This window comes from Taudactylus pleione, unplaced genomic scaffold (assembly GCF_031769625.1).
Source record: "Taudactylus pleione unplaced genomic scaffold, aTauple2 ptg000537l, whole genome shotgun sequence".
NCBI classification, from domain to species: Eukaryota; Metazoa; Chordata; class Amphibia; order Anura; family Myobatrachidae; genus Taudactylus; species Taudactylus pleione.
Window position 1 is genome coordinate 9,846,162 of NW_028284939.1, and position 24,375 is coordinate 9,870,536.

At 45.8% G+C, this 24,375-nt stretch overlaps 1 protein-coding gene across 4 annotated transcripts in view; it reads left to right on the forward strand.

The window, feature by feature from the left end:
• The window catches only part of CHST8 (carbohydrate sulfotransferase 8), a 446,833-nt gene extending 423,950 nt beyond the window's left edge, over positions 1-22,883 (forward strand). For all 4 annotated transcript variants that reach the window (XM_088451136.1, XM_088451139.1, XM_088451137.1 and 1 more), the window contains 2 exons: positions 4,970-5,007; positions 20,856-22,883. In XM_088451136.1, the coding sequence (XP_088307262.1) occupies positions 4,970-5,007; positions 20,856-21,989 (1,172 nt within the window). In that variant the 3' untranslated portion in view covers positions 21,990-22,883. The remainder of the gene's footprint in view (positions 1-4,969; positions 5,008-20,855) is intronic.
• The last annotated feature ends 1,492 nt before the right edge of the window (positions 22,884-24,375 follow it).

Below are 24,375 nucleotides of genomic sequence, written 5' to 3' on the forward strand. Positions count from 1 at the left end.
CTTGTCAGCGAAAGGCGTAGGAGGTTGCTTCCACAGAATGTGGAGAAGATGATGTTCATCAAAATGAATTATCAGCTCTTCCAGGGAGACCAGCCTCCAGAAGGTACAGAGGGACCTGTGGTGGTGGATTCAAGTGGGGACGAGTTAATACTTTGTGAGGATGAGGATGTACACACTGAAGAGGGTGAGGAATCGGTGGATGAGGAGGATGAGGATGACATCTTGCCTCCATAGAGCCAGTTTGTGCAGGGACACATTAATTGCCAGCTTGTTTTGTGGGGGCCCAAACGAACCAATCATTTCAGCCACAGTTGTGTGGCAGACCCTGGCGCTGAAATGATTGGTTTGTTAAAGTGTGCATGTCCTGTTTATACAACATAAGGGTGGGTGGGAGGGCCCAAGGACAATTCCATCTTGCACCTCTTTTTTTTCTTTGCATTATGTACAGTTTGGGGCCTAGTTTTTCAAACTGCCATCCTGTCTGCCACTGCAGTTTCACGCCTAGATGGGTCACGTGTTTGTGCCGCCCACTCGTGTCGCTTAGCATAGTCATCCAGCTACCTCGGTGCAACGTTTTGGACATAAAAACACTATTGTGAGGTGTGAGGTGTTCAGAATAGACTGGAAATGAGTGGAAATTAAGGTTATTGAGGTTAATAATAGCATAGGAGCAGAAAAACCTACAAATTCTGTGATTTTAGCTGTTTTTATGCTTTTTTAAAAAAAAAATACAGATCCAAAACACAAAACCCAGAACCCAAAACACGGAAGGGTGGTTTTGGCAAAACCAATCCAGATCCAAAACACGAAGAAAGATCCAGATCCAAAACCAAAACACAAAACACGAAAAGTGGCCGGTGCACACCCCTAATATATATATATATATATATATATATATATATATATATATATACAGTCAGGTGCATAAATATTGGGACATTGACAGAATTTTCATATTTTGGCCTCTATTCACCACCAATGGCTTTGAAATGAAACAAACAAGATGTGATTTAACTGCAGACTTTCAGATTTAATTTGAGGGTAATTACATCCAAATCAGGTGAACGGTGTGGGAATTACAAAGGTTTCTATATGTGCCTCCCATATTTTAAGGGGCCAAAAGTAATGGGACTATCAACTCAAAAGCTATTTCATGGACAGGTGTGGACTATTCCCTTGTTATTTCATTATCAATTAAGCAGGTAAAAGGTCTGGAGTTGATTCTAGGTGTGACATTTGCATTTGGAATCAGTTGCTGTCGACTCTCAATATGAGATCCAAAGAGCTGTCACTATCAGTGAAGCAAGCCATCATTAGGCTGAAAAATCAAAACAAAACCCATCAAAGAGATAGCAAAAACATTAGGTGTGGCCAAATCAACTGTTTGGAACATTCTTAAAAAGAAAGAACGCACCGGAGAGCTCAGCAACACCAAAAGACCCGGAAGACCACGGAAAACAACTGTGGTGGATGACAGAAGAATTATTTCCCTGGTGAAGAAAAACCCCTTCACAACAGTTGGCCAAATCAAGAACACTCTCCAGGAGGTAGGTGTATATGTGTCAAAGTCAACAATCAAGAGAAGACTTCACAAGAGTGAATATAGAGGTTGTCACCACAAGATGTAAACCATTGGTGAGCCTCAAAAACAGGAAGACCAGATTAGAGTTTGCCAAACAACATCTAAAAAAGTCATTCCAGTTCTGGAACAACATCCTATGGACAGATGAGACAAAGATCAACTTGTACCAGAGTGATGGGAAGAGAAGAGTATGGAGAAGCAAAGGAACTGCTCATGATCCAAAACATACCACCTCATCAGTGAAGCATGGTGGTGGTAGTGTCATGGCGTGGGCATGTATGGCTGCCAATGGAACTGGTTCCCTTGTATTTATTGATGATGTGATTGCTGACAAAAGCAGCAGAATGAATTCTGAAGTGTTTTGGGCAATATTATATGCTCATATTCAGTCAAATGCTTCAGAACTCATTTGACGGCGCTTCACAGTGCAGATGGACAATGACCCAAAGCATATTGCAAAAGCAACCAAAGCATTTTTTAAGGCTAAAAAGTGGAATGTTATGCAATGGCCAAGTCAATCCCCTGACCTGAATCCGATTGAGCATACATTTCACTTGATGAAGACAAAACTGAAGGGAAAATGCCCCAAGAACAAGCAGGAACTGAAGACATTTGCAGTAGAGGCCTGGCAGAGCATCACCAGGGATGAAACCCAGCGTCTGGTGATGTCTCTGCGTTCCAGACTTCAGGCTGTAATTGCCTGCAAAGGATCTGCAACAAAGTATTAAAAAGTGAAAGTTAGATTTAGGATTGTTTAGTTTGTCCCATTACTTTTGGCCCCTTAAAAAGTGGGAGGCACATATAGAAACAGTTGTAATTCCTACACCGTTCACCTGATTTGGATGTAATTACCCTCAAATTAAATCTGAAAGTCTGTAGTTAAAGCATATCTTGTTTGTTTCATTTCAAAGAAATTGTGGTGGTGAATAGAGGCCAAAATATGAAAATTCTGTCAATGTCCCAATATTTATGCACCTGATTTTATATATATATATATAGAGATAGATATAGGAGATATATATATTATTGTGATTTGTGTAACACAAAATGGATACAGCCGCTGTCAGCTGTGCCAGTGGGTAGAGTCTATGGCTGTATAATTTTCTTCTAATGTTTTTTCTATTTTTTTTAATTATGGCATATTGTTTTCTCTAAGTAAAGTCCGCGCAGGCATCGGAGGTTGGACATGATCATGGCTTATCAGAGTGACGGACATGAGACATGATCCTTAGCCACAATTAATGGAACATGAAACCACGGATGTTAGGTAGATTATTAAACCTCTAGAACATAAAGGTATAGAAATCGTATCATTATTGTGCAAAATGCTTATTAAAGTAAAATCTTTTATGGCATTGAAGATTAGATTATAAATACATATATATATATTTAATAACGTCTTATCTGTGAATGAATAGCGATGATGAAAGTCCACTTTTGCTAGTCCTGGAAGGGATTTTTCTTTGCCACTGAAAATCCAATTCAAAAAGGGTCACAAGAGAGATTAAGGTACCACTAGTATACGAGTTTGGATCTAATTGTGTCGGTTTTATACCATGGGCCGTATTCAATTAGTTTCACACCCGTGATACTTTTTTGCATGCTGGACTTTTCATTTACATCGCGTGTTTTGCATGCTGTAAAGTATCGGGCGCGCTTCCGCTATTCGACGTATTCAATTAGAAAGCATTAAAAAAAAATTTTAAACAGTGTATATTTGGGGGACTGTCCCAAGGGTGCAAGGAGGTTTCCCGAAGTTTGCACCCCAAAACCGCAATTCTGTACTTTTTTTCCGCCTGCTATTCATAGGCGAAACTTTTCCGCCAATTACACTGCATTGACTTTTCGCATAGGCGAAAATTCTTTGCATTTGAATATGGCAGAAACCTTCCGCCTGGGGAAATGACGTCATCCGCGATACTTTTCCGCGGATTCTGACTTTTCGCCTCTAATTGAATACGGGCCTTTGTTCCAGTTTATAATCTGCCATGTATGATAAAATATTTTTGTTTTTGTTAAACTAATAATATATTTTATTTCTAAAGCTGGGTACACATTTAACGATGTGTACCCAGCCAACCTATTGGACGACGGGACCCGGCGTCGGCCAGTGCTTTGAGGGTACACACTAGACGATGTGCCCGATATGTCGTCCGATGTGGCTGGATCGGACGACGTATCGTCTAGTGTGTACCCGGCATAAGGCGCCACAAAGTGCAAATGGCGATATACGGTTTAAACATAGAAAATATTTAACTGTGACAGGGTATCCGCACATACAGTAGTTGGACTTTTATGGTTCGCTCTATATACCTTTTATGTTCTAGACTAGGGGTGTACAATAAGTAGGTTCTAGACTAAAGCTAGCCACACACTAGACCAACTTTCATCCAACTAGTTGATTGGTTGGAATGAAAATCTGGTAACGTATGGGAGTAACTGATGATCAGCAATTTGCTCCTAAATGCCAGAAAACAGATGGAAATGGTCGTCAGACAAGTTTGTTAAATGTTTGACCTAAACAATTTGTTCAAACAACAGTTTTTGTCCATTTTCCGGCGTTTGGGAGCAAATTGCTGATTGTCATTTGCTTCCATACCTTACCAGATTTTCATTCCAACCAATCAACTAGTTGGATGGTTGGATGTAAGTTGGTCTAGTGTGTGGCCAGCTTAAGTGTCTTCAACTCCAATTGTCAAGTACCACCAAAGGCTGTTTTCTGCATTTCTTTAATTATACACAGGTGAGTTAATCTATTTTGATGGGTCAGTAATTATCCCACCTACTTCTACAAACAGAAATTCTCAAAACCTGACCTGTTGGGGGACACTTGAGGATTGGAGTTGAGAACCACCGTACTAGACCAAGGGTCTTCAACTCCAATCCTCAAGTACCGCCAGACAGTACAACCCAGCAAAATAAATTAACTCACCTCTACATGCTTCAAGAGATCCTGAAACCATGACCTGTTAGTGGTACTTGATGACTGGATTTGAGAACTCCTGTTGCAGAGGTTGAATGGGCTAACTCCACCTCCATTGGTTTGATGTTAAATTAATGGAGACTGCGAATCCATAGCTCTGATATATCCATCCTACAACATGTATGCTAATTTTTATTAGTGGGCACACCATGCACTAATTATTTCACGATTGGGCACCAATATGAAATCGGGACACGGGAGGCTGCTACTCACACAATCTGAGAGAGAGCACGATAAATACATTTATTATTATTTTATTGCACATTTTCATCTTCTAACTATTGATAGACATCGCTGATTGGTTGTGGGTAGACTAATTAGAACTAAACTGAATTATGTTTTTCATTTGTTTTGTTTTTACCTGAACAAATTAATACATATCTATTTCTTTCTTTTCTTTACAGGGGCAAAATTCGAATTTGCATTACCCCAACCCAAAAAGGTATGTTTGGTGATACATCTTGCACTCTGGCTATAACAGAGTCCTGCTTGGTAAAGGATACATGTTCGGGAAACATCCGATATTCACTTTAATTCATTTGAGCCTAAAGAATGGATTTATCAGTCGTTTTGCAACTAATTTGTAATGCTGCTTTTACTGGGTTTATAAACTGTTGTTTTCAATCTTAAAAATAGGCATTTTAAATTCCTGAAAGAATGACTAACCTCTTTAATTTGAAAATTCATTTTGTTGAACTTGTTAAAAGCCAATAGAGAGGTTTGTGGAAGAAAAACTGCTCCATCTAGTGGCGATAATGCTCACTGCAGGAGTCTAAAGAGAGCACACAATATTTCTAAAGCCATGGCCAAAAGTTTTGAGAATGACACAAGTATTGGTTTTCACAAAGTTTGATGCTTCAGTGTTTTTAGACCTATTTGTCAGATGTCACTATGGTATACTGAAGTAAAATTACAGGCATTTCGTAAGTGTCAAAGTCTTTTATTGACAATTACATTAAGTTTATGCAAAGAGTCAATATTTGCAGTGTTGACCCTTCTTTTTGAAGACCTCTGGAACTCGCCCTGATATGCTGTCAATCAACTTCTGGGCCACATACTGACTGATGGCCGCCCATTCTTGCCTAATTAATGCTTGGAGTTTGTCAGAATTTGTGGATTTTTGTTTGTCCACCCGCCTCTTGAGGATTGACCACAAGTTCTTAATGGGATTAAGGTCTGGGGTTTCCTGGCCTTGGACCCAAAATTTTGATGTTTTGTTCCCCGAGCCACTTAGTTATCACTTTTGCCTTATGGCAAGGTGCTCCATCATGCTGGAAAAGGCATTGTTCCTCACCAAACTGTTCTTGGATGGTTGGGAGAAGTTGCTCTTGGAGGATGTTTTGGTACCATTCTTTATTCATGGCTGTGTACTGCAAATATTGACTCTTTGCATAAACATAATGTAATTGACAATAAAAGCCTTTGACACTTATGAAATGCTTGTAATTTTACTTCAGTATAACATAGTAACATCTGACACAAAGGTCTAAAAACACTGAAGCAGCAAACGTTGTGAAAACCAATAGTTGTGTCATTCTCAAAACTTTTGGCTATTGGCTGTACATACACATATACTGTATTGTTAGCACTGCACTGCCCTCACTTCTCCGAGTGTGGCCTTGATAGGGACTGGTCTATAGTTCAGTAGTGATAGTTTGTCCTCCAGTCTATGTCAGTGTCTGCCCGCCCACACAAATGTAACACAAAAGGCTAGGACAGAATGGTACAATATCACAGGATGGCATCATTTTCCAAACCAACAAGAATGCGGAGAGGACATACAATTTAATAAAAGCTTATTCACAGCTTTGCTATATATTCATCTGGTTGTCTCACATTGTGGAAGCAACGTTGGTTTCTATAACTACAATCTCCATATAGTGCTTTTACCAAGACATCAATTTGTATTTTTTCTTTTAAACATCCAGTTTTCCATTCATTGGAATAAATGTGGATAGGCATAAAAAAATATGAGATATGGTAAGAACTTACCTTTGTTATCTCTATTTCTGCGAAGTCCATAGGGTTCCACAGGATACCTTGGGGTATAGGTGATGACGTCAGGCATCGGGCACCATAGAGTTAAGTTTTCAGCCTCCCAGGATGCACTTGGGCCCCCCTCCTATACCCCGCCCCCGAGCCAAGGCATCTCAGTTACGTATCAAGCCATAGGCCGGAGGAGGAAAAGAAGGAAGAGAGAGAAAAAAGATCTGGACACACACAAGAATCACATTCTCACCAGAGGGAGACGGAAAAACCGGTGACCAGAGCAAAGCCCATCTGCAGCACAGGTGCGACAGGGCGGGAGTCCTGTGGAACCCTATGGACTTCGTAGAAATAGAGATAACAAGGGTAAGTTCTTACCATATCTCATATTTTCTACTTCAGGGTTCATAGGGTATCCACAGGATACCTTGGGGATGTCCCAAAGCAGTATCCTTTAAGGGTGGGGACGCTCCTGTGCTGAAAGGAGAATCCGCCGCCCGAAGGTAGCATCCTGAGAGGCAAAGGTGTCAAATGCGCCTTACCTCACAAAGGTATGGACAGAAGACCACGTGGCCGCCTTGCAGATCTGGACTGCAGAAGCACCACGTCGAGCTGCCCACAAAGGACCCACAGACCTAGTGGAATGAGTCCTCACAGAAGTTGGAACCGGCAGGCCTTAATGAAGATAAGCTTCTGAAATCGCCATACGGATCCAAGCTGCCAAAGTTTGCTTTGAAGCAGGCCAACCCTTTTTACGGAAGCCATAGAGGACAAACAAGGCGTCCGACTTCCTAAATGAAGAAGTGCGGTCAACATAAGTCCTTAAGGCCCGCACAACATCCAAAGTGGCCTCACCCACTGAAAGGCCAGGTGAGTTAAAAGCCGGCACAACGATTTCTTCATTAATATGAAACCGGGAAACAACTTTGGGAAGAAATTCAGGACGAGTGCGCAGCACTGCCCTGTTCCCATGAAAAATCAAGAAAGGGGGTCTACAAGAGAGAGCCCCTAAATCAGAAACATGTCTGGCCGAAGCTGTTAGCCATTTAAGATCCACTGAGCCCAGTGGTTCAAACGGCGGTCCCTGGAGAGCCCTCAGGACCACAGCCAAGTCCCAAGGCGCCAAAGGTGGAACAAAAGGCGGCTGAATTCGCAGAACACCTTGCATAAAGGTGCGCACATCAGGGATTGTAGCAATCCTACGATGGAACCAGACAGACAGGGCAGAAACCTGCACCTTCAAAGAAGCAAGACGAAGCCCATGGTCCAGTCCCGCTTGTAGGAAGGCTAGCACTCTAGACAGACGAAATTCCCGAGGTGCATAACCTCTCGGTTGACACCACTGGAAGAACGTATGCCACACACGATGGTATATTCTCGCGGAAGACGGTTTCCGAGCTATTAGCATGGTTCGCACTACAGAGCTGGAAAACCCCCTGGACCTTAAAATGGCTGTCTCAACAGACACGCCATAAAAGACAGCCGAGTCAGGTCCGGGTGAAGACAGGGACCCTGTGACAGAAGGTCCGGTCGTAGCGGCAACCGCAGAGGACTGTCCACGGACAGACCCTTAAGGTCTGAGAACCAGTGCCGTCTGGGCCATGCGGGAGCTATCAACAGAAGCGTCCCTCCTTCCTGTTTGAATTTCCGGATTACCCGCGGAAGAAGGGAAAACTGAGGACAGATAAGCGAACCGTAACATCCACCGGACGGACAGAGCATCCACCAGAAATGTCTTTTCGTCTCTTGTGCGAGACCCGTACCCCGGCAACTTGTTGTTGTGCCGGGACGCCATGAGGTCGATCTCTGGAAGACCCCACCTGTCCACCAGCAGTTGAAAAACGTCCGGGTGCAGGGACCATTCCCCCAGATGAACGTCCTGTCGACTGAGAAAGTCCGCCTCCCAGTTTAGCACTCCCGGGATGAATACTGCTGATATGGCCGGGAGATTGCGCTCCGGCCATACCAGGATTCGGGACACCTCTACGAGAGCCGCCCGACTTCGGGTTCCTCCCTGCCGATTTATGTAGGCCATGGTGGTAGCGTTGTCCGACTGGACCTGCACTGGGTGACCTTGGAGAACCCGATGTGCCTGCTGGAGAGCATTGAACACCGGGCGGAGCTCCAAAATGTTTATTGGAAGCTCTGTTTCTGCCTGAGTCCACCTGCCCTGGAACAAGTGTGGACCCGAGACTGCTCCCCAGCAACAGGACCCAATTCACCAACCAGAACAGACGACCCTTGTTGAGATGGGTCGTCTGCAACCACCAGGCTAGGGACAGGCGAACCTCCAGAGTGAGCACCATCGTCTGGGATTTTAGAGTCTGAGGCAGTCCATTCCATTTGGACAGGATCAGGTGCTGCAGAGGTCTGGAGTGAAACTGGGCATATTCCACAAAGTCGAATACCGAGCCCAGTAACCTCATCGCCGAGTGCAGAGACACCCGGCGGCTCTGCAGACAACTGCGCACCCTCAACTGCAAGGCAGAGATCTTTTCCCCTGTCACAAAGATCCTTTGCTGTCCGGAGTCCAATAAGGCTCCGAGGTGCAGAATCCGCTGAGACGGGATCAGGGTGGACTTCTGCCAGTTTATTAACCTGCCGTGCCGTTGCAGTACCGCAATGGTCAGGTCCAAGTGGCGTAGAAGGAGCTCTGGAGATCCTGCCACCAAGAGAAGGTCGTCCAAGTACTGTAACATGCGAAAACATGTGGTGCTGTTTTTGGTGAAAACATGTGGTGTTGTCGCCTCACCAAAAGGTAACGCCCGGAACTGAAAGTGGTCGTTGCGGATTGCAAACCTGAGGAACTGTTGATGGCGTAAAAGAATAGGGACATGCAGGTAAGCGTCCTGTATGTCCAACGACACCATGTAGTCCCCAGGTTCCAGCGCCAGAATGATGGACCGTAGGGTCTCCATCCGAAACTTTGGCAACCGCAAAGACTTGTTGAGAGCTTTGAGGTTGAGTATCGGACGATACGACCCATTGGGTTTCTGCACCAAAAAGAGATTGGAATAGAAACCCTGGCCCCTCTGGGAGAATGGAACAAGCACTATAACTCCAGCCTGGAGTATAGTGTGCAAGACCTTCCGCAGTTCCAAGGCTTTCTTCCGGTCTGATGGCAGACCCGTGGTGAAGAATTGAGATGGGGGTCTGTGCCGGAAGGAGAGGGCGTACCCGTGAGAAACCACCTCGAGAACCCAAGTGTCTGTCGTGGTGACTGACCAACACCGGGCGAACTGCAGCAGGCGGCCTCCCACTTTGGGATCCCCCAAAGGGTGGCCCGGACCGTCAGGCCGCAGGCTTGTCATCTGGCTTAGGGGCCGGACGTCTGGTACTCCAGGCCTGCTTCCGGGGCTTGGCCGATTTTTTCGAGCCAGCCTGTCGGGGAAAGGACTGTGCTTTAGGCCTACCCTGGGCCCTATAAGGCCGAAAGGACGACGTACCTGAACCGGAAGGAACTGCAGCAGACGGAAGACATGCCGATTTGGCTGCCGCCAGTGTGTCTACAATTTTGTCCAGGTCCGGACCAAATAGAACTTCTCCATTAAAAGGCAAAGCTTTCAAGCCCTTTTTGGAATCAGCGTCCGCCTTCCAAGATCGCAACCATAAGGTGCGACGAGCAGCTACAGCTGCCGATGAAATCCGAGACGCCAGGGTACTGATATCCAAGGCCGCTTCGTTGATATAAGTGGCCGAAACCCGGAGATTGCCGATCAACTCCGTCTGTTCAGCTGAACAGTCGGAATCGAAGGACGCCTCTAAAGTGTCAGCCCAGCGCTCCATAGCTCTGGCAACCCAACAAATGGCCGTAGCCGGCCTAGCTGCCCCCCCCCCCGCAAGAGAATAAACGGACTTTAGGCAGATCTCCAGCTTGCGGTCCGTAGCATCGTTTAGGGAAGACATGGATGGCATGGGTAATGTAGCACTACGGACTAGGCGTGTCACATGAGAATCCACCTGTGGAGGGGATTCCCACTTAGAAAAATAATTATCCACGAACGGATAAGCCACCGCCAAACGCCTCAACGGCTGGTACTGTTTGCCAGGCTGTTTCCACGCCTCCTCTAAATGGTCCACCAATTGACCCGAAAGAGGAAACACTGTGGCGTCACCCTTAATATCCTTAGAAAAGGCATATTTAGATTTGGACACCGGAGGATCTTCGTCCTCAATCACCAAAGCTGTGCGGACCGCCCGGATAAGTCCAGGAATATACACCTTGGACCTAGCATCCGCCTCCTTAGTACGGAGAGGTTCCTGGTCCGAAAGATCCAGAATCTCCCGATCATCAGACGTCACGTCGTCATCCTCATAAGGAGCAGACAGAGACGCCACCGGCCGCTTATGTGGCCGAAACACAGACTCCCCTTGTAACACATCCGACAAGTGCTGTACAGAACTAGTCAGGGAATTAACCCACGCAGGCTCCTGAGAGACCGGGGGAGGGGAAATAGGGAGACTGTGGGGTACCATCAATTGCCTCGGGAAACCCTGCATGGGTGACGACACCACTGACTGCTGGGACAATCCCATCTGTGAGAACGCAGGCTGCGGAGCTAACTGGCCCACCAGGGTTGTAAGCGCTTTGGCGAAACAAGGCTCCTGTACCGGTGCTGTGACAGTAATTGGCCACGCCAATAAATAACACTGCCGGCATAGCCCCTCCGCGCTACCCTCCCCCTCCGCTATAGGTACTTTACACGTAGTACACTGAAGCTGGAGAGGAAAGTCACTCTCAGACATGATGGTAAGTATGTGACCCCTCTCACCAATACTTGTTAGTATAGCGAGAGACCACCCTGCAAGCACCGCACCGCAAGGGCTTTAGCAGAAAGAACAGGGACAGTGATAAGGCTGACAGTAAGAAATTAAAAGTACAGGCAGCAGCACTAGCACAATCACATACAATGCACAGAAAAATAAATCCTGCACTATCAGCGCTGTTACTCAACTACTCCTACTCCTACACAGAGTCTGGTAGGACACAGCGCTGCATACACAGACCTGACCAAGCGGAGGAGAGGTATGCGGGGGGACCCAGACCACGATGCCTCCGATCTTAGGCTTCCAGCAGCATTCACCATGCGTTCTGAAGATGGCCGCCGAGAAGCAGAGAGGAGGCTGGCCTGGGGGAGGAGCGCTGCCACAGGGCCAGTCGGCAGAGTGCAGAGAGGGCTGTGTGCAGCGGGGGAGGCGCCGGCTGTGTACAGGGAAGGTGCGCTCCCCTGGCATGCATTTAACACCTAGGACGCCGCAGCGCTACCGCTCTGCTGCGGTCCGCTGTCCCAGGGGGGTAGTGGAAGCGCAGGTTAATACCTGGCTCCATGCTGCAGCCAGTCCCCAGGGAGCCCCCTGCCTGGGGACTTTGGACCATGTTCAGCAGGGTCCCACCGCGGGACCCCCGCTGCTTACCTGTTGTCCCCCTTAGATCCGGCCATGGCCCAAAACATCTGGGGTCACCGCTAGCTGTGACCCCAGATGCTTACCAGCATCCCCGGATCGGTACCGGCGTTCTGGTACCAGCGGGGGTGTAGGGAAGACAGCATGGACGTCAGTACTGACTGTCCATGCTGTACTTCCAGATGTGCAGCCACAGCTGCAATGAAGAAAACTTCAGGGGCTCTTCTAAGCCCCCCTCTAGCAGGTGCATCCGACTCCGGCAGGGCACCAAACGAAACTGAGATGCCTTGGCTCGGGGGCGGGGTATAGGAGGGGGACCCTAGTGCATCCTGGGAGGCTGAACACTTAACTCTATGGTGCCCGATGCCTGACGTCATCACCTATACCCTATGGACCCTGAAGTTGAAAAATGTATGCGTAAATTCACCCATTTATTCACCAGAAATAAACTGATACTCACTTTTTTTGCGTTTCGATATTTGTCCACACAGATGCTTTGCACAGCAGTTTGTAGACACGGTAGCAGGGTTGCAAAACTCAGTGGAAATTAAAAAAAAAAACTCTCTTCAAAGTCCTGACCCTTTTAGTTATTTACAACTTTAGCTTTTTCAACTAACTTACTGCTCTGTGCTTTATTTGTGTCTAAATTAAGGGCGCTGAATCGGGGCGTTTTTTTGTTTGTTTCGGCCTCCAGGCCACTCGCAAAGCTGTGGGTGACCTCCCACAGCTAGTGCGAGCGGCCTGGCGATGGTCGCGATTATTGCGACCATCGGGCTTGCGTTGAGACCCTGCGGGAGGGTCTCGGCTCCCTCAAGCCCGAGTGGAATTCCTGCTCTAATAGAGCAGGAAGTCCACTACTGGCATCACGAGTGATGTCAGTATGGCCACCCACAAACGGCAGGCGTTCCTAAGGGAACGCCTGCGTTTGTGCAGCCACTCCCCCTCCCTGCCTACAAAACGGGGCGAGCTGTCACTCACCATAGACAGCCGCCTCGTCTTGTAGTGATCCCCGGAGCGACGGAGCTGCCGTTGCCCGCTGGGGCTAGCGCATGCCGGAGGCGGAGCATGCGCAGTGGGGGAACATCGACCAGCGCTCGCAAGTGGGTCTGAATCAGACCCTAAGTCCTCAAAATAAGGGGACATTAGAGCCGTATAATATTTGTCTGCTCATCTAGCTGCGGCAGAGGTCTCCTGAAGAAAGGATCTATAGAAAGCCTGATTACTGCCCTCTCAGAAGTAGGGTAAAAGGGATTTTTGCAGGGTTAAAGGGCTCAAAGAAATTGCGTCTTAAAATGCAGAACCTCTACTACTTGAAGATCATTACATTCTCTCCTACACAAAATCGGGTACTGGCGCTACTCCACATTCTGACCCCTCGCAATCGGTGCCGTAGTACCAAGCTCGTAGGTATGGGCTGAAAAAATAAGCACTGGGTTTTCAAAATAATGGATGTCGCAAAAGGGCCCCTCATTTTTCCTATGTCACAAAAGCTCTCTGCTATTTTGCAAGATCATAATATATCACCAATATATGCTAAATACAAGCTTATTACACTTGAGCTTGGGAGGTCTTCACTGCGGCACCAAAACACAAATTTGCAATGTTAGAGAAACTGCTCCCTTTACAGAAATAAAACCCCATGAAAATGTGTTACATCAGCACTGTGCAAAAGTTTTAGGCAGGTGTGGAAAAAATGCTGCAAAGTAAGAATGCTTTCACACATAGAAGTGTTAATAGATTATTTTTATCAATTAACAAAATGCAAAGTGAATGAACAGAAGAGAAATCGAAATCAAATGAATATTTGGTGTGACCACCCTTTGCCTTTAAAACAGCATCAGTTCTTCTAGGTACACTTGCACACAGTTTTTGAAGGAACTCGGCAAGGAGGTTGTTCCAAACATCTTGGAGAACTAACCACGGATCTTCTGTGGATGTAGGCTTGCTCATATCCTTCTGTCTCTTCATGTAATCCCAGACAGACTCGATGATGGTGAGATCAGGGCTCTGTGGTAGCGATATCATCACTTCCAGGGCTCCTTGTTCTTCTTTACACTGAAGATAGTGCTTAATGACATTGGCTGTATGTTTGGGGTCATTGTCCTGCTGCAGAATAATTTGGAGCCACTCAGACGCCTCCCTGATGGTATTGCATGATGGATAAGTACCTGCCTGTATTTCTCAGCATTGAGGACACCATTAATCCTGACCAAATCCCCAACTCCATTTGCTGAACTGCAGACCCAAACTTGCAAGGAACCTCCACCATGCTTCACTGTTGCCTGCAGACACTCATTATTGTACCGCTTTTCAGCCCTGCAGCGGGGATGTAGTCAAGATACCTCTGATCGGGATGCCAGCGATCGAAATCCCGGCCCTGGAATCCCAACTCGCAGCCAGAACACCAGCACCGGAATACCAATATCAGTTCAGATGCCGACGCCGGTATCTTCTCAGCCGGCATCCCGATCATAAGTATAGCGGGTCGGGTTAGCAGCAGTGGGTGGGAGGTTTATGCACCATGGGGGGTTAGGCTGCAGACGGGGGGGTCTGGTTAGGCACCCCTGGGAGCAGGAGGGGGGTTTGGGTTAGGCACTAAGCGGGGAGGAGTTAAAATTAGGCACTAAGGGGGAAGGGTTAGGTTTAGGCACTAACCAGAAGGGTAAGGGTGTGGGGTAGGGAGGGTTAGGATGCAGGAAGGGAGGGTGAAGGGGAGGGGGTTATGATACTTACCTAGCCCCTGTCTGGATTCTGAGCATCGGGATGCCGCTGTCGGTCTTTTGACAGCCGGCATCCTGACTGCTGGTCTCCCATACCCAACCCCTTCAGCGAATAAACTACCTTCTGTTACAGCCAAATATGTCAAAGTTTTAAATCATAAGTCCAGAGCACCTGCTGCCATTTTCTGCTCCCCAGTTCCCGTTTTCGTGCATAGTTGAGTCGCTTGGCCTTGTTTCCACGGCGGAGGTATGGCTTTTTTTAACCACAATTCTTCCATGAAGACCACTTCTGGCCAGACTTCTCCGAACAGTAGATGAGTGTAGCTGGGTCCCACTGGTTTCTGCCAGTTCTGAGCTGATGGCACTGCTGGACATCTTCCGATTTTGAAGGGATTTTGAAGGGAAGTACGGCCAACTACGGTCCTCAACGTTGCCCGTTTCCTGCTGCTTCTTCAAAAGAGCTTGAACAGCACATCTAGAAACCCCAGTCTGCATTGAAATCTTTGCCTAGGAGAGACCATGCTGAGGCAGTATAACTACCTTGTGTCTTGTTGCTGTGCTCAGTCTTGCCATGGTGTATGACCTGTGACATGAAACTGTCTTTCACAACCTCACCTTTGTAGCAGAGTTTGGCTGTTCCTCACCCAGTTTTAAGCCTCCTACACAGCCGTTTCAGTTAATGACTGTGGCCCTGATTCAGAGCCAGATGCTCTGACAGAGCGCTCGCTCTGAATCAGGGCCGTCCCTCCTATAGCGAGCGGCCAAAATGATGGTCGCGATGGTCAAGACCATCGCGACCATTGGGCTTGCGACGAGACCCTGCGGTAGGGTCTTGCTGCCGCAAGCCCAGGAGTGCTTTTGGCTCTATCAGAGCCAAAAGCACTCCCACTGACATCACTAGTGATGTCAGTGGGGCCGGACCCAGACGGTAGGCGTTCCCATGGCAACGCCTCCGTCTGGGCAGCCACGCCCCCGGCACGCCCACCCAAGGGGGCGTGCTGTCAATCACCATCGACAGCACGCCCCCTTTGGTGCGAGACCCTTAACGACACCTTGGCCGTCGTTATTCGGGTCTCGCGCATTCGCATGATGGAGCCGCCTCCGTCGTGCGCATGCGCACTTGGGCACCATCGACCGGCTTGCGAGCGCGTCTGAATCAGGCCCTGTGTTTCAACCTACATATGAAAATGATGATCATTATCACCTGTTTGCTGTGATTGGTTAATCATACACCTGACTATAATCCTACAAAATCCCTGATTTTGTGCAAGTGTACCTAGAAGAATTGATGTTGTTTTGAAGGCAAAGGGTGGTCACACCAAATATTCAATTTAGATTTCTCTTCTGTTCATTCACTTTGCATTTTGTTAACTGATAAAAATAAACTACTGACACGTCTATGTGTGAAAGCATTCTTACTTTGCAGCATTTTTTTCCCACACCTGCCTAAAACTTTCGCACAGTAGTGTATGTACTGAGCTTGTGTACACATACGCAGCTGTCGTAGGGTATTATGATTCCAATAACAACCACTTCTGCTCGTTCACTTACGACCGTCACTTTCCTGTCCGATATGCTGTCAATACTGTAAGCACAGATCAATGATATCTATGACAGCTCCGAAGGCTGCTTGGTGCGGGTGAAGCTAATGTAGCCAACACTTGCATGGAAATGATTCTTAAGACTATCCAAAGCAAGGCAATGTAATGCACAGCAGGTAAAATAATTAATATAACTGCTTTACAGTATTGTGATATTTGAAGTCCTTCATATATTTCTGCTTTGCATGAATCAGTGGCCGTTGTTCTGGGTCCATAATGATACAACTCAGAAATGAATGTATGGGACATCTGGAAATTTCATAGTCATAAACAGATTGTGGGGGCCTGACCCATAAGCTACACTTCTGGCATAAAGTATGATCACAGACCTTCTATGTAACTGCTGGAAGTCTCATTAAGGTCCTTGGTTATATAAAGGCCCAAGGTCAGGTGACTTTATGCAAGGTACATAACTGTCTGAGAACTGCGCAATTAGCGTCCCTGATGTTCCGTCCATCTCTCCGGCACCCTGCGGCCACCAACGCCCTAGGACAGTGATTTTCAACCTTTTTTCAATCAAGGCACACTACACAAGATTTTAAAATTGCCAAGGCACACCATCCGGCGATTTGGAGTGCGCGACCTATGAAAAAACACACTACATTTGCGCCCGCAGAAATAAAGCAATCACATTGGCCCCCACAGAGGAAAAAAACACATTGCTCCCCAACTGAAAACAAAAAAAGCAGATTGGCTCAGCCAATCCCCCCCCAGTCTGGAAGCACTGGCTCGGTCACTGGCACAGGGCGGGCTGGAAGCACTGGCTCTGTCACTGGCATGGGGTGGGCAGGAAGCAATGGCTCTGTCACCGGCGCGGGCAGGAAGCACTGGCTCGGTCACTAGCGCAGGCGGGCAGGCTTGCAGGAGGCAACGCGGTGTGCATGACCTGTGATGTCACGCCGCCGCGTCTAGGCAGGTGAAGGCCCGAGCGCGTCTGAGCCTCCCAGAGGAGCTCAGCGGTAGCCCGGACCACACATTACAGTATAAGGTGCCTGGCAGCTCTGACTGTTGCCACGGCACACTTCACAACTGCCGACGACACACCCGTTGAAACCCGCTGCCCTAGGAGGTGCTCCGTAAAATCTCCGATGTTAGAATTCTGTAATAAGCAGTGATATGGGCAGCTGCACATCGCTACAATGCACATTGCTAGAATTTTTCCCCCTTTAAATATCTTTAGCATTCAAACTACAGGATGTACCTTATAATAATTGAGTTGTAACAGTGTTTCATGTAAATAGCACCAGTATTTTTAGCCGTGTATTATACATTGGATAATGCACTTCCTGCTGTGATTTATATTGATATTAGAAGTCGCTGAGGACTTCTGTGCCCAGGTGCTTTTATAGAAACCCAAAGTAACCCGTGATATCTGTAACTGTGCATAATATGCAAGCTTTCTAGTGAAGACTGTATTCCGCTCAGTCCCTCAAGCTTTGTGTAAAACAGAGGGGACAGAATACAATCCCTGTGCCGTGGCCATTGGAATACAATCCCTGTGCCGTGGCCATTGTCCGTGCACTCTGCAGGTTGGTGCTTATTAATGTCCTCAAGTGGCCTACTCCTCTGAGACGCTATGTACGTTACGCCCATCATCTCTTGTAACAAGGAATCTTTTCTGCTGTGCATGTTGCCATTCCCGTCCTGCTCTGATTATTCTGTGTTATTGTTCTTTAAGAGTCAGCTGGAGGTTTGTCAGAGCTAGTTTTCCTGGCTGCAGGAGCGTAGATTCCAACACAACAGCTTATTTTGCATGATAACAGATTTTCTAGACATCAGTTCGCTCCCTGTCCAGCTGGAGCTCAGCCATCTTTTATCACAACAAATGTCTCTTCCTAGTCTGTCCTCGGCGCTGAACTGTACACCAGATGCTCCGAATGTGGACAGACACGTCTAGGGCAGCAATTATCATGCACTTGTCCACGTTAACCCCTTCAGCTGCTACCGACGGACATTCTGCAATGGTGGTAGACATCTCGAAGAGGTTCCATCGTTCTCTTGCAACTCAAATAATCCACACGGACTCGCACAATAGGAGTACCATGGTTTTGACCAGCCGGAGAAAGAGAATTTATAATTTAATAAAGAAAATTTAAATCTTCCTGATAAGTGGGCAGACACTAGTAATATTAAAGAAGACCACCCACATATACATTTGTTCAGTCATTCCACAGTTCCGTTAATGACAGAACGGTGCAGGTCATCTGAGAACCCACCCATCCCCTCCAGGGTGGTCTGTTATTAAAGTGTTGGAGCAGTAATCATTTCCAACAGTTCGGTGACTGGGAGAAGGGGATTGTTAATGACAAAAATCATATGTGGCTGTGTAGAATCTTTAGTGGGTATGAGTAATCTTTAAATGAAAGAGGTAGACCCAGCATCACAGTCTTCTATGTGGTTATTGTAACTTTTCAATATCCAACCAGTTTAGCTTTACTTAAAATAGAACTCTGAGGCGGTACAAGATGGTTTCCATGACCTATAAAATAGATTATTTTCTGACACCCTTGCGTATTGCTAAAACTCCACAGATCATCATTTCAGTGTAAATATAACATTATACGTAAAATAAGTGTTTATATGATGCCATGATCTATGTCATTGGACTCTTTGGGGGGGGATTCACTACTGGCGGCAGTGTTAGTCTATGCACATCCACGAGAATTATGATGGCGCAAGATCGCTAATTGCCTTACACACCTGTAAGGGATTGGATGTAAAGGAATATTGGCAAGGTTGGTGGCTGATAGTTGCTAGCGATCTGACGGCACTTTGCGGCCATCACCTGGCATTGAATTCACCCCCTTACAGTTTAATCTACACTGGAAACACGCGAGCGACATAACCACTTACCAGTAACCATGGGTGAAATACACAAGTTGGGATTTGCCCAATACCCAACGCGTTTTGCAACATCACTGTTCATAATTCAATCAGTTTTAGTTGCACGTTTTGGGACATTGCTCCAGCTTGGAGTCCACACAAACAGCAACACAGAGCCAATTGCTGAATGCCATTACATGTTTCCCCAGCTTTAAGTTAGTACTTTTTTAATTTGTGATTACATCGCCATGTTCCACTCTATACATTCTATATATTGTACTGCATTCCAGAAGCCTCCTACTTGCCAAATATCGTATGGTCTTAGACCCCTAATACTAACTTCTGCCTATTCCTCAAAATTGCCCCAGGCATAGGAATTGGTGCCAAGGCCATGTCAGAAGACATTTTAAAACAAAAGAACAATAAATCGTTTTCTTGAACTTGCGTGGAAAGGGTGGATCCGCCATGCCATGTCAGCTATAACGCTGGAGTAAGTGGTTGGAAGAATGGTAAAAGCCACTCTCGTTAGGGTGACAGCAGAGGTTACAGAGAGAAGATCAGTCTTCATTTTACAATCCTACGGGGGAAAATCCTTTTTTGTCGGGCACTTTACTCTTCTCTCTTTCCTCCAGTTCAGATTCATTATTTTATTTTTATTTTTTTTATGGCCCTCATGAAAACAGCATTTAAGTGACCCACATCTTTGTAATTCGCTAATGCGGGCAGCTGGCCTGGGCTTCCGTAACGCCACAGAGTAGAAACAATATAACACATGTAATGCGTAAATAGCTGAGTAATGTGGGATAGAATGCTTGCTTTTATATTGTTTTGTTGGAGGGGGGTACACTTTTTGGACTACATCTAGCTATAGGTATGATATGCAATAGGATGGAACCCAAAAAATGGGTCACAGGGCAATCAAAGAATTATCACGGGCACCTTAACTATCTCACTTTATGCCAATTACTAGATCACATTTGATATATTCATAGCATGGTTATAATACCCAGGCGGGTACTGTATATATGGATCCTGCCCTATCGTAGCCTACAAAGTGCACTATGTTTACTATACAAAGTTTGGATCAAAGTGCACAGCATCACCACCTGGAGACCATGAGTGGTACTGCAGTGTCTTTTCCTTTCAACCTTCTTAGCATCTTATGGACGTCAGTCATTGACAATTGACTAAGATCTGTTATCCAGACCCCGAAACCTCATAACATGATCGATAATAACACATTTTACAAACCTGTGGTATACTAACCAAGTCATTAATTGCTATGTCCTCATTTTTGGATTTTTCATATTTATTCAAATTAATCTATTTAGAAAACAGTAAAGTAAAGCGAGCACACATTTCAACACTATCATGAGGGTCACAAAGCTGTTTCATCAACAAAATCTAGGTTCTGATAACTGCTGGAGTAAAACATGTACACATTATACCCAATGGGCGAAGACGAAAATATGACATTATTTGATGGTAACTCAGCCTAGCATTGTGTTACATTTGTGGAGAGTGGAGGGTGTGCGAAACATTAGAGAAGTCTATACATTTCTTTATCTGCAGCAGCTGCCTAGTTTTCAGAACCCCCCCCCCCACATATCATGAATGTATAAATAACAGCCTTCCCCGCTCTAACACAGCCTTTGCTTTAACCGTGTTCCGTGTTTAGATTTTGTCAGACAAGAGGACCAATGTGTCTTGTAAGCTTTCTGTTCTGAACCCTGAATAATTCTCTATTCTTTTCACAGGACTGTACATCCAACAATCAATATGGCATTTCAATAGAAGCAGCTGCCAAACAGCTCCTGAACGTACACCAAGATATGCCCTTGTATCCTGCTTATCAGTACCAAGCTAGTTTACACAGCACAAACCAGAGGCAAAAGAAGACGCAGTTTCTAAGACGAGACAACAAGATGTACTCGGAGAGGAAACTTTTGAAAAAACGGAAGCACTTTCTTTTGAAAGAGACTCCAATCCTGATGCCCATGAACAGTTCGGCTGTGGAACTTGTGCCATTGGACTACGGCGACAGAAATGGCAACTGGAAAAAGCTGTATGAGGTCCAAAGGCAGCGCAAAAAGCTCATGCAGGACATCTGCCTGAAGTATAAAAGCAGCAGCAGGCGGATTATCACGCCGTACCACGTCTCGCGAATCTTCGTGGAGGACAAGCACAAGTTACTCTACTGCGAGGTTCCGAAAGCGGGCTGCTCCAACTGGAAACGGGTACTCATGGTTCTTAACGGTTTGGCTTCTTCCACAAAGGATATTCAGCATAACACTGTCCACTACGGGAACTACTTGAAGAGGCTGGATAGTTTTGACCGGAAAGGAATCTTTAACCGACTCAACACCTACAAGAAGATGATCTTCGTGCGGGAACCTTTCGAGAGGCTTGTCTCGGCATTCCGAGACAAGTTTGAGCATGCAAATAATTATTACCACCCAGTGTTTGGCAAAGCCATCATTTCTAAATACCGGCGGAATGCTACGAGAGAAGCCCTGAAGACCGGCTCTGGAGTACAGTTTAAAGAGTTTATCCAGTACTTGCTTGATGTTCACAGGCCGGTGGGCATGGACATCCACTGGGACCATTTAAGCAGACTTTGCAGCCCTTGCTTGATCGACTATGACTTTATCGGGAAATTTGAGAGCATGGAGGAAGATGCCAATTTTCTCCTGCACCTCATAGGGGCTCCCCAAAACTTGACATTTCCTCGATTTAAGGACAGACATTCCAACGAAGAAAGGACCACCAGTAAAATCACACAGCAATATTTTGCACAGTTGTCCCCATTGGAAAGGCAACGTACCTATGACTTTTATTACATGGACTATCAGATGTTCAATTACACCAAGCCTTTTGAAGACTTGTACTGATTACAGGAGGGAGGGGGGATGTGTTTTCTAGAAAACGTCCGTGTGTACTATATTGCAGTTTCAGTTCATTAAGTGAACTATTTGGATTTAAAGTGATCTGTTTTAGATTTTTTTTTTTTTTTTACTTCAGGACTTTAAACGTGTCACATGAAAGAGTATTTTACTATCATTGTCCAACTAGATTGCACTGACGCTTCAGTTAAATGAATAACGAGGGAACAATACCTTTTCTTTTTAAATATAATTTAAAAAATAAATTCAGGTTTGATAATCCTTTAAAAAAAAAAAAATTCCATCTATTCTGAGAGCGAAAAAAAAAAAAAATATTTAACTGAAGATTCTCTATTGTATAGATCCTATTTTTGCTGGGTACAAAAAATAAATAAAAATTGTTTAAAAAAAAAAAAAGAATACAATAAAAAAGGGCTAGATTTTTCTATGGGGCAAAAGATTTTCTCTTTTTTAATTAAAATATCTTACTTTGCTTTTTACCTTTTTTTGTAATATATCTTAACAAAATAAATAAATGATGTGGTACCAGACAAAAATGGAATTCGTGGAGAGTGAAAATACATAGCTTCTTACATTACTACCAATGCATTTTCATACCGTACTGCTCAACTTTTCTCAAATTGGGACAGAGGGCGTGCCCACAACCACCGGGGGCCGGATCTATGGCATGCTGGGTATGTGGCCGTGCCATAGGGGGTTAGCTTTACACTGTTTAAGTGCAAACACCTGATCATTGCTATTGCAGGACAGTTCTGTCCCTATCAGGAAGACTGGACATTGCCCTCATATTGTGGCTGGGGGCTTTATCAAACCTTCTAAAGAGGGCAAGTGGTGGTGTTGTCCATAGCAACCAATCCGATCCTAGCTCAGAGGTTCCAAAGTGCGGTCCTCAAGGCTCCCCAACATTTCATGTATTAGAGATATCCATGGTTGAGCACAGGTGACTTAATTAGTACCTCAGTCGATTTGATTGAACCACCTGTGCTCAACCATGGCTATCTCTAAAACCTGAACTGTTGGGGAGCCTTGAGGACCACGTTTGGGAACCTGTGTCGTAGCTATCAATTATCATTTAACATGCATTTAAAAAGTACCTATTTGTTAAAGCGTACCAGCCCTCCTCTTATATCCATAGTTCTATAGTTCTCTCCACAATTTATCTTCCTCCAATTCACCATCCAACTGTTCATCCCTTATGCTGTGTACACACTATGCGATATGTTGTTCATACAACCGATGGACGACATATCGCATAGTGCATCGACCAGTGTGTACAGATGAGATATGGCTGTGAACGACGTTATTCACAGGCATATCAGGTCGGCCCTGCAGCACAGCCGAGGCCGATATATCTTGCAGGTACAACGGTACATCTGCCTGTGTGTACAGGCGACCCGTTGCCCACTCAAACACTGGCTACAGTAACGGCCAACACTGACATCACAACTGGGTGGGCAAATTTAAATGCCCTTCCAGCTGTCATGTCTGGTCAGACAAATTGAGGGGCAATTCAATTGTTTTAGACGCCCCTCCCCTACTGTGCGTCTATATGATAAAAATAACAATTCAATTGTTGCTTCGTTCCGACGCCCAAAGCTGCGTGGGCACGCGGGGGGGGGGGGGGAGGTGGACATTTCTTCTCGCAGTCTCCTGAAATGCGAGAAGATATGTGTGCAAAGTCCAGTTTTTTGGGGCGCCCTCATGCTGGTTTGGGTGCCCGAAAGGCTGTTTGGGCGCTCTAACCACTTCTTTAGATGGGTTTAGCCGCTTTGCGCAGCTAAAACCCGGAGCTTTTAGTCGCGGAAAATACTGACGGGCTCCCGAATAAAGAAACAATTGAATTGCTCAGATTGAACGGCCGATTGGTCAGAGTGTATAGCTTACCAAATTGGCGGCTCGGTCGGCCACTGGGTCGCTTAACTGTATACTAAGCTTTAGTCTGTAAGCTCTTAAGGGCAGGGCCCTCCTCCCCCTTGTTCTTCCCTACCACAGTCCTTGTCACCAGTGCTCCGTCCTCTTGTCTTCTTCTGCTCCCCTTCAGTGAGCCTGCTCGCCCGTACGTTGGGTATAGGATGTTTGGCATTTCTCTGTGTATTGTATTGAAGGTATAATACCTTGTTATATTGTTTGTATACTCTGTACGGTGCTGCATGTATTTGGTGGCGCCTTATAAATAAAAAAAACGTAATAAATCTTGTTGGTTGCTATGGGTAACTTCTCCATCTGTCCTCATTAGCGGGTTTGATAAATCCCCCCCTAATTGGGACAGTTGGGAGCTATGCATTTTACATGGTAGGTTCCAATTTTAAACCATCTGACACCAGCACCATTTAGTGGAGATTTTCTTCTTTACAGCAGACTAATATAGTTATAC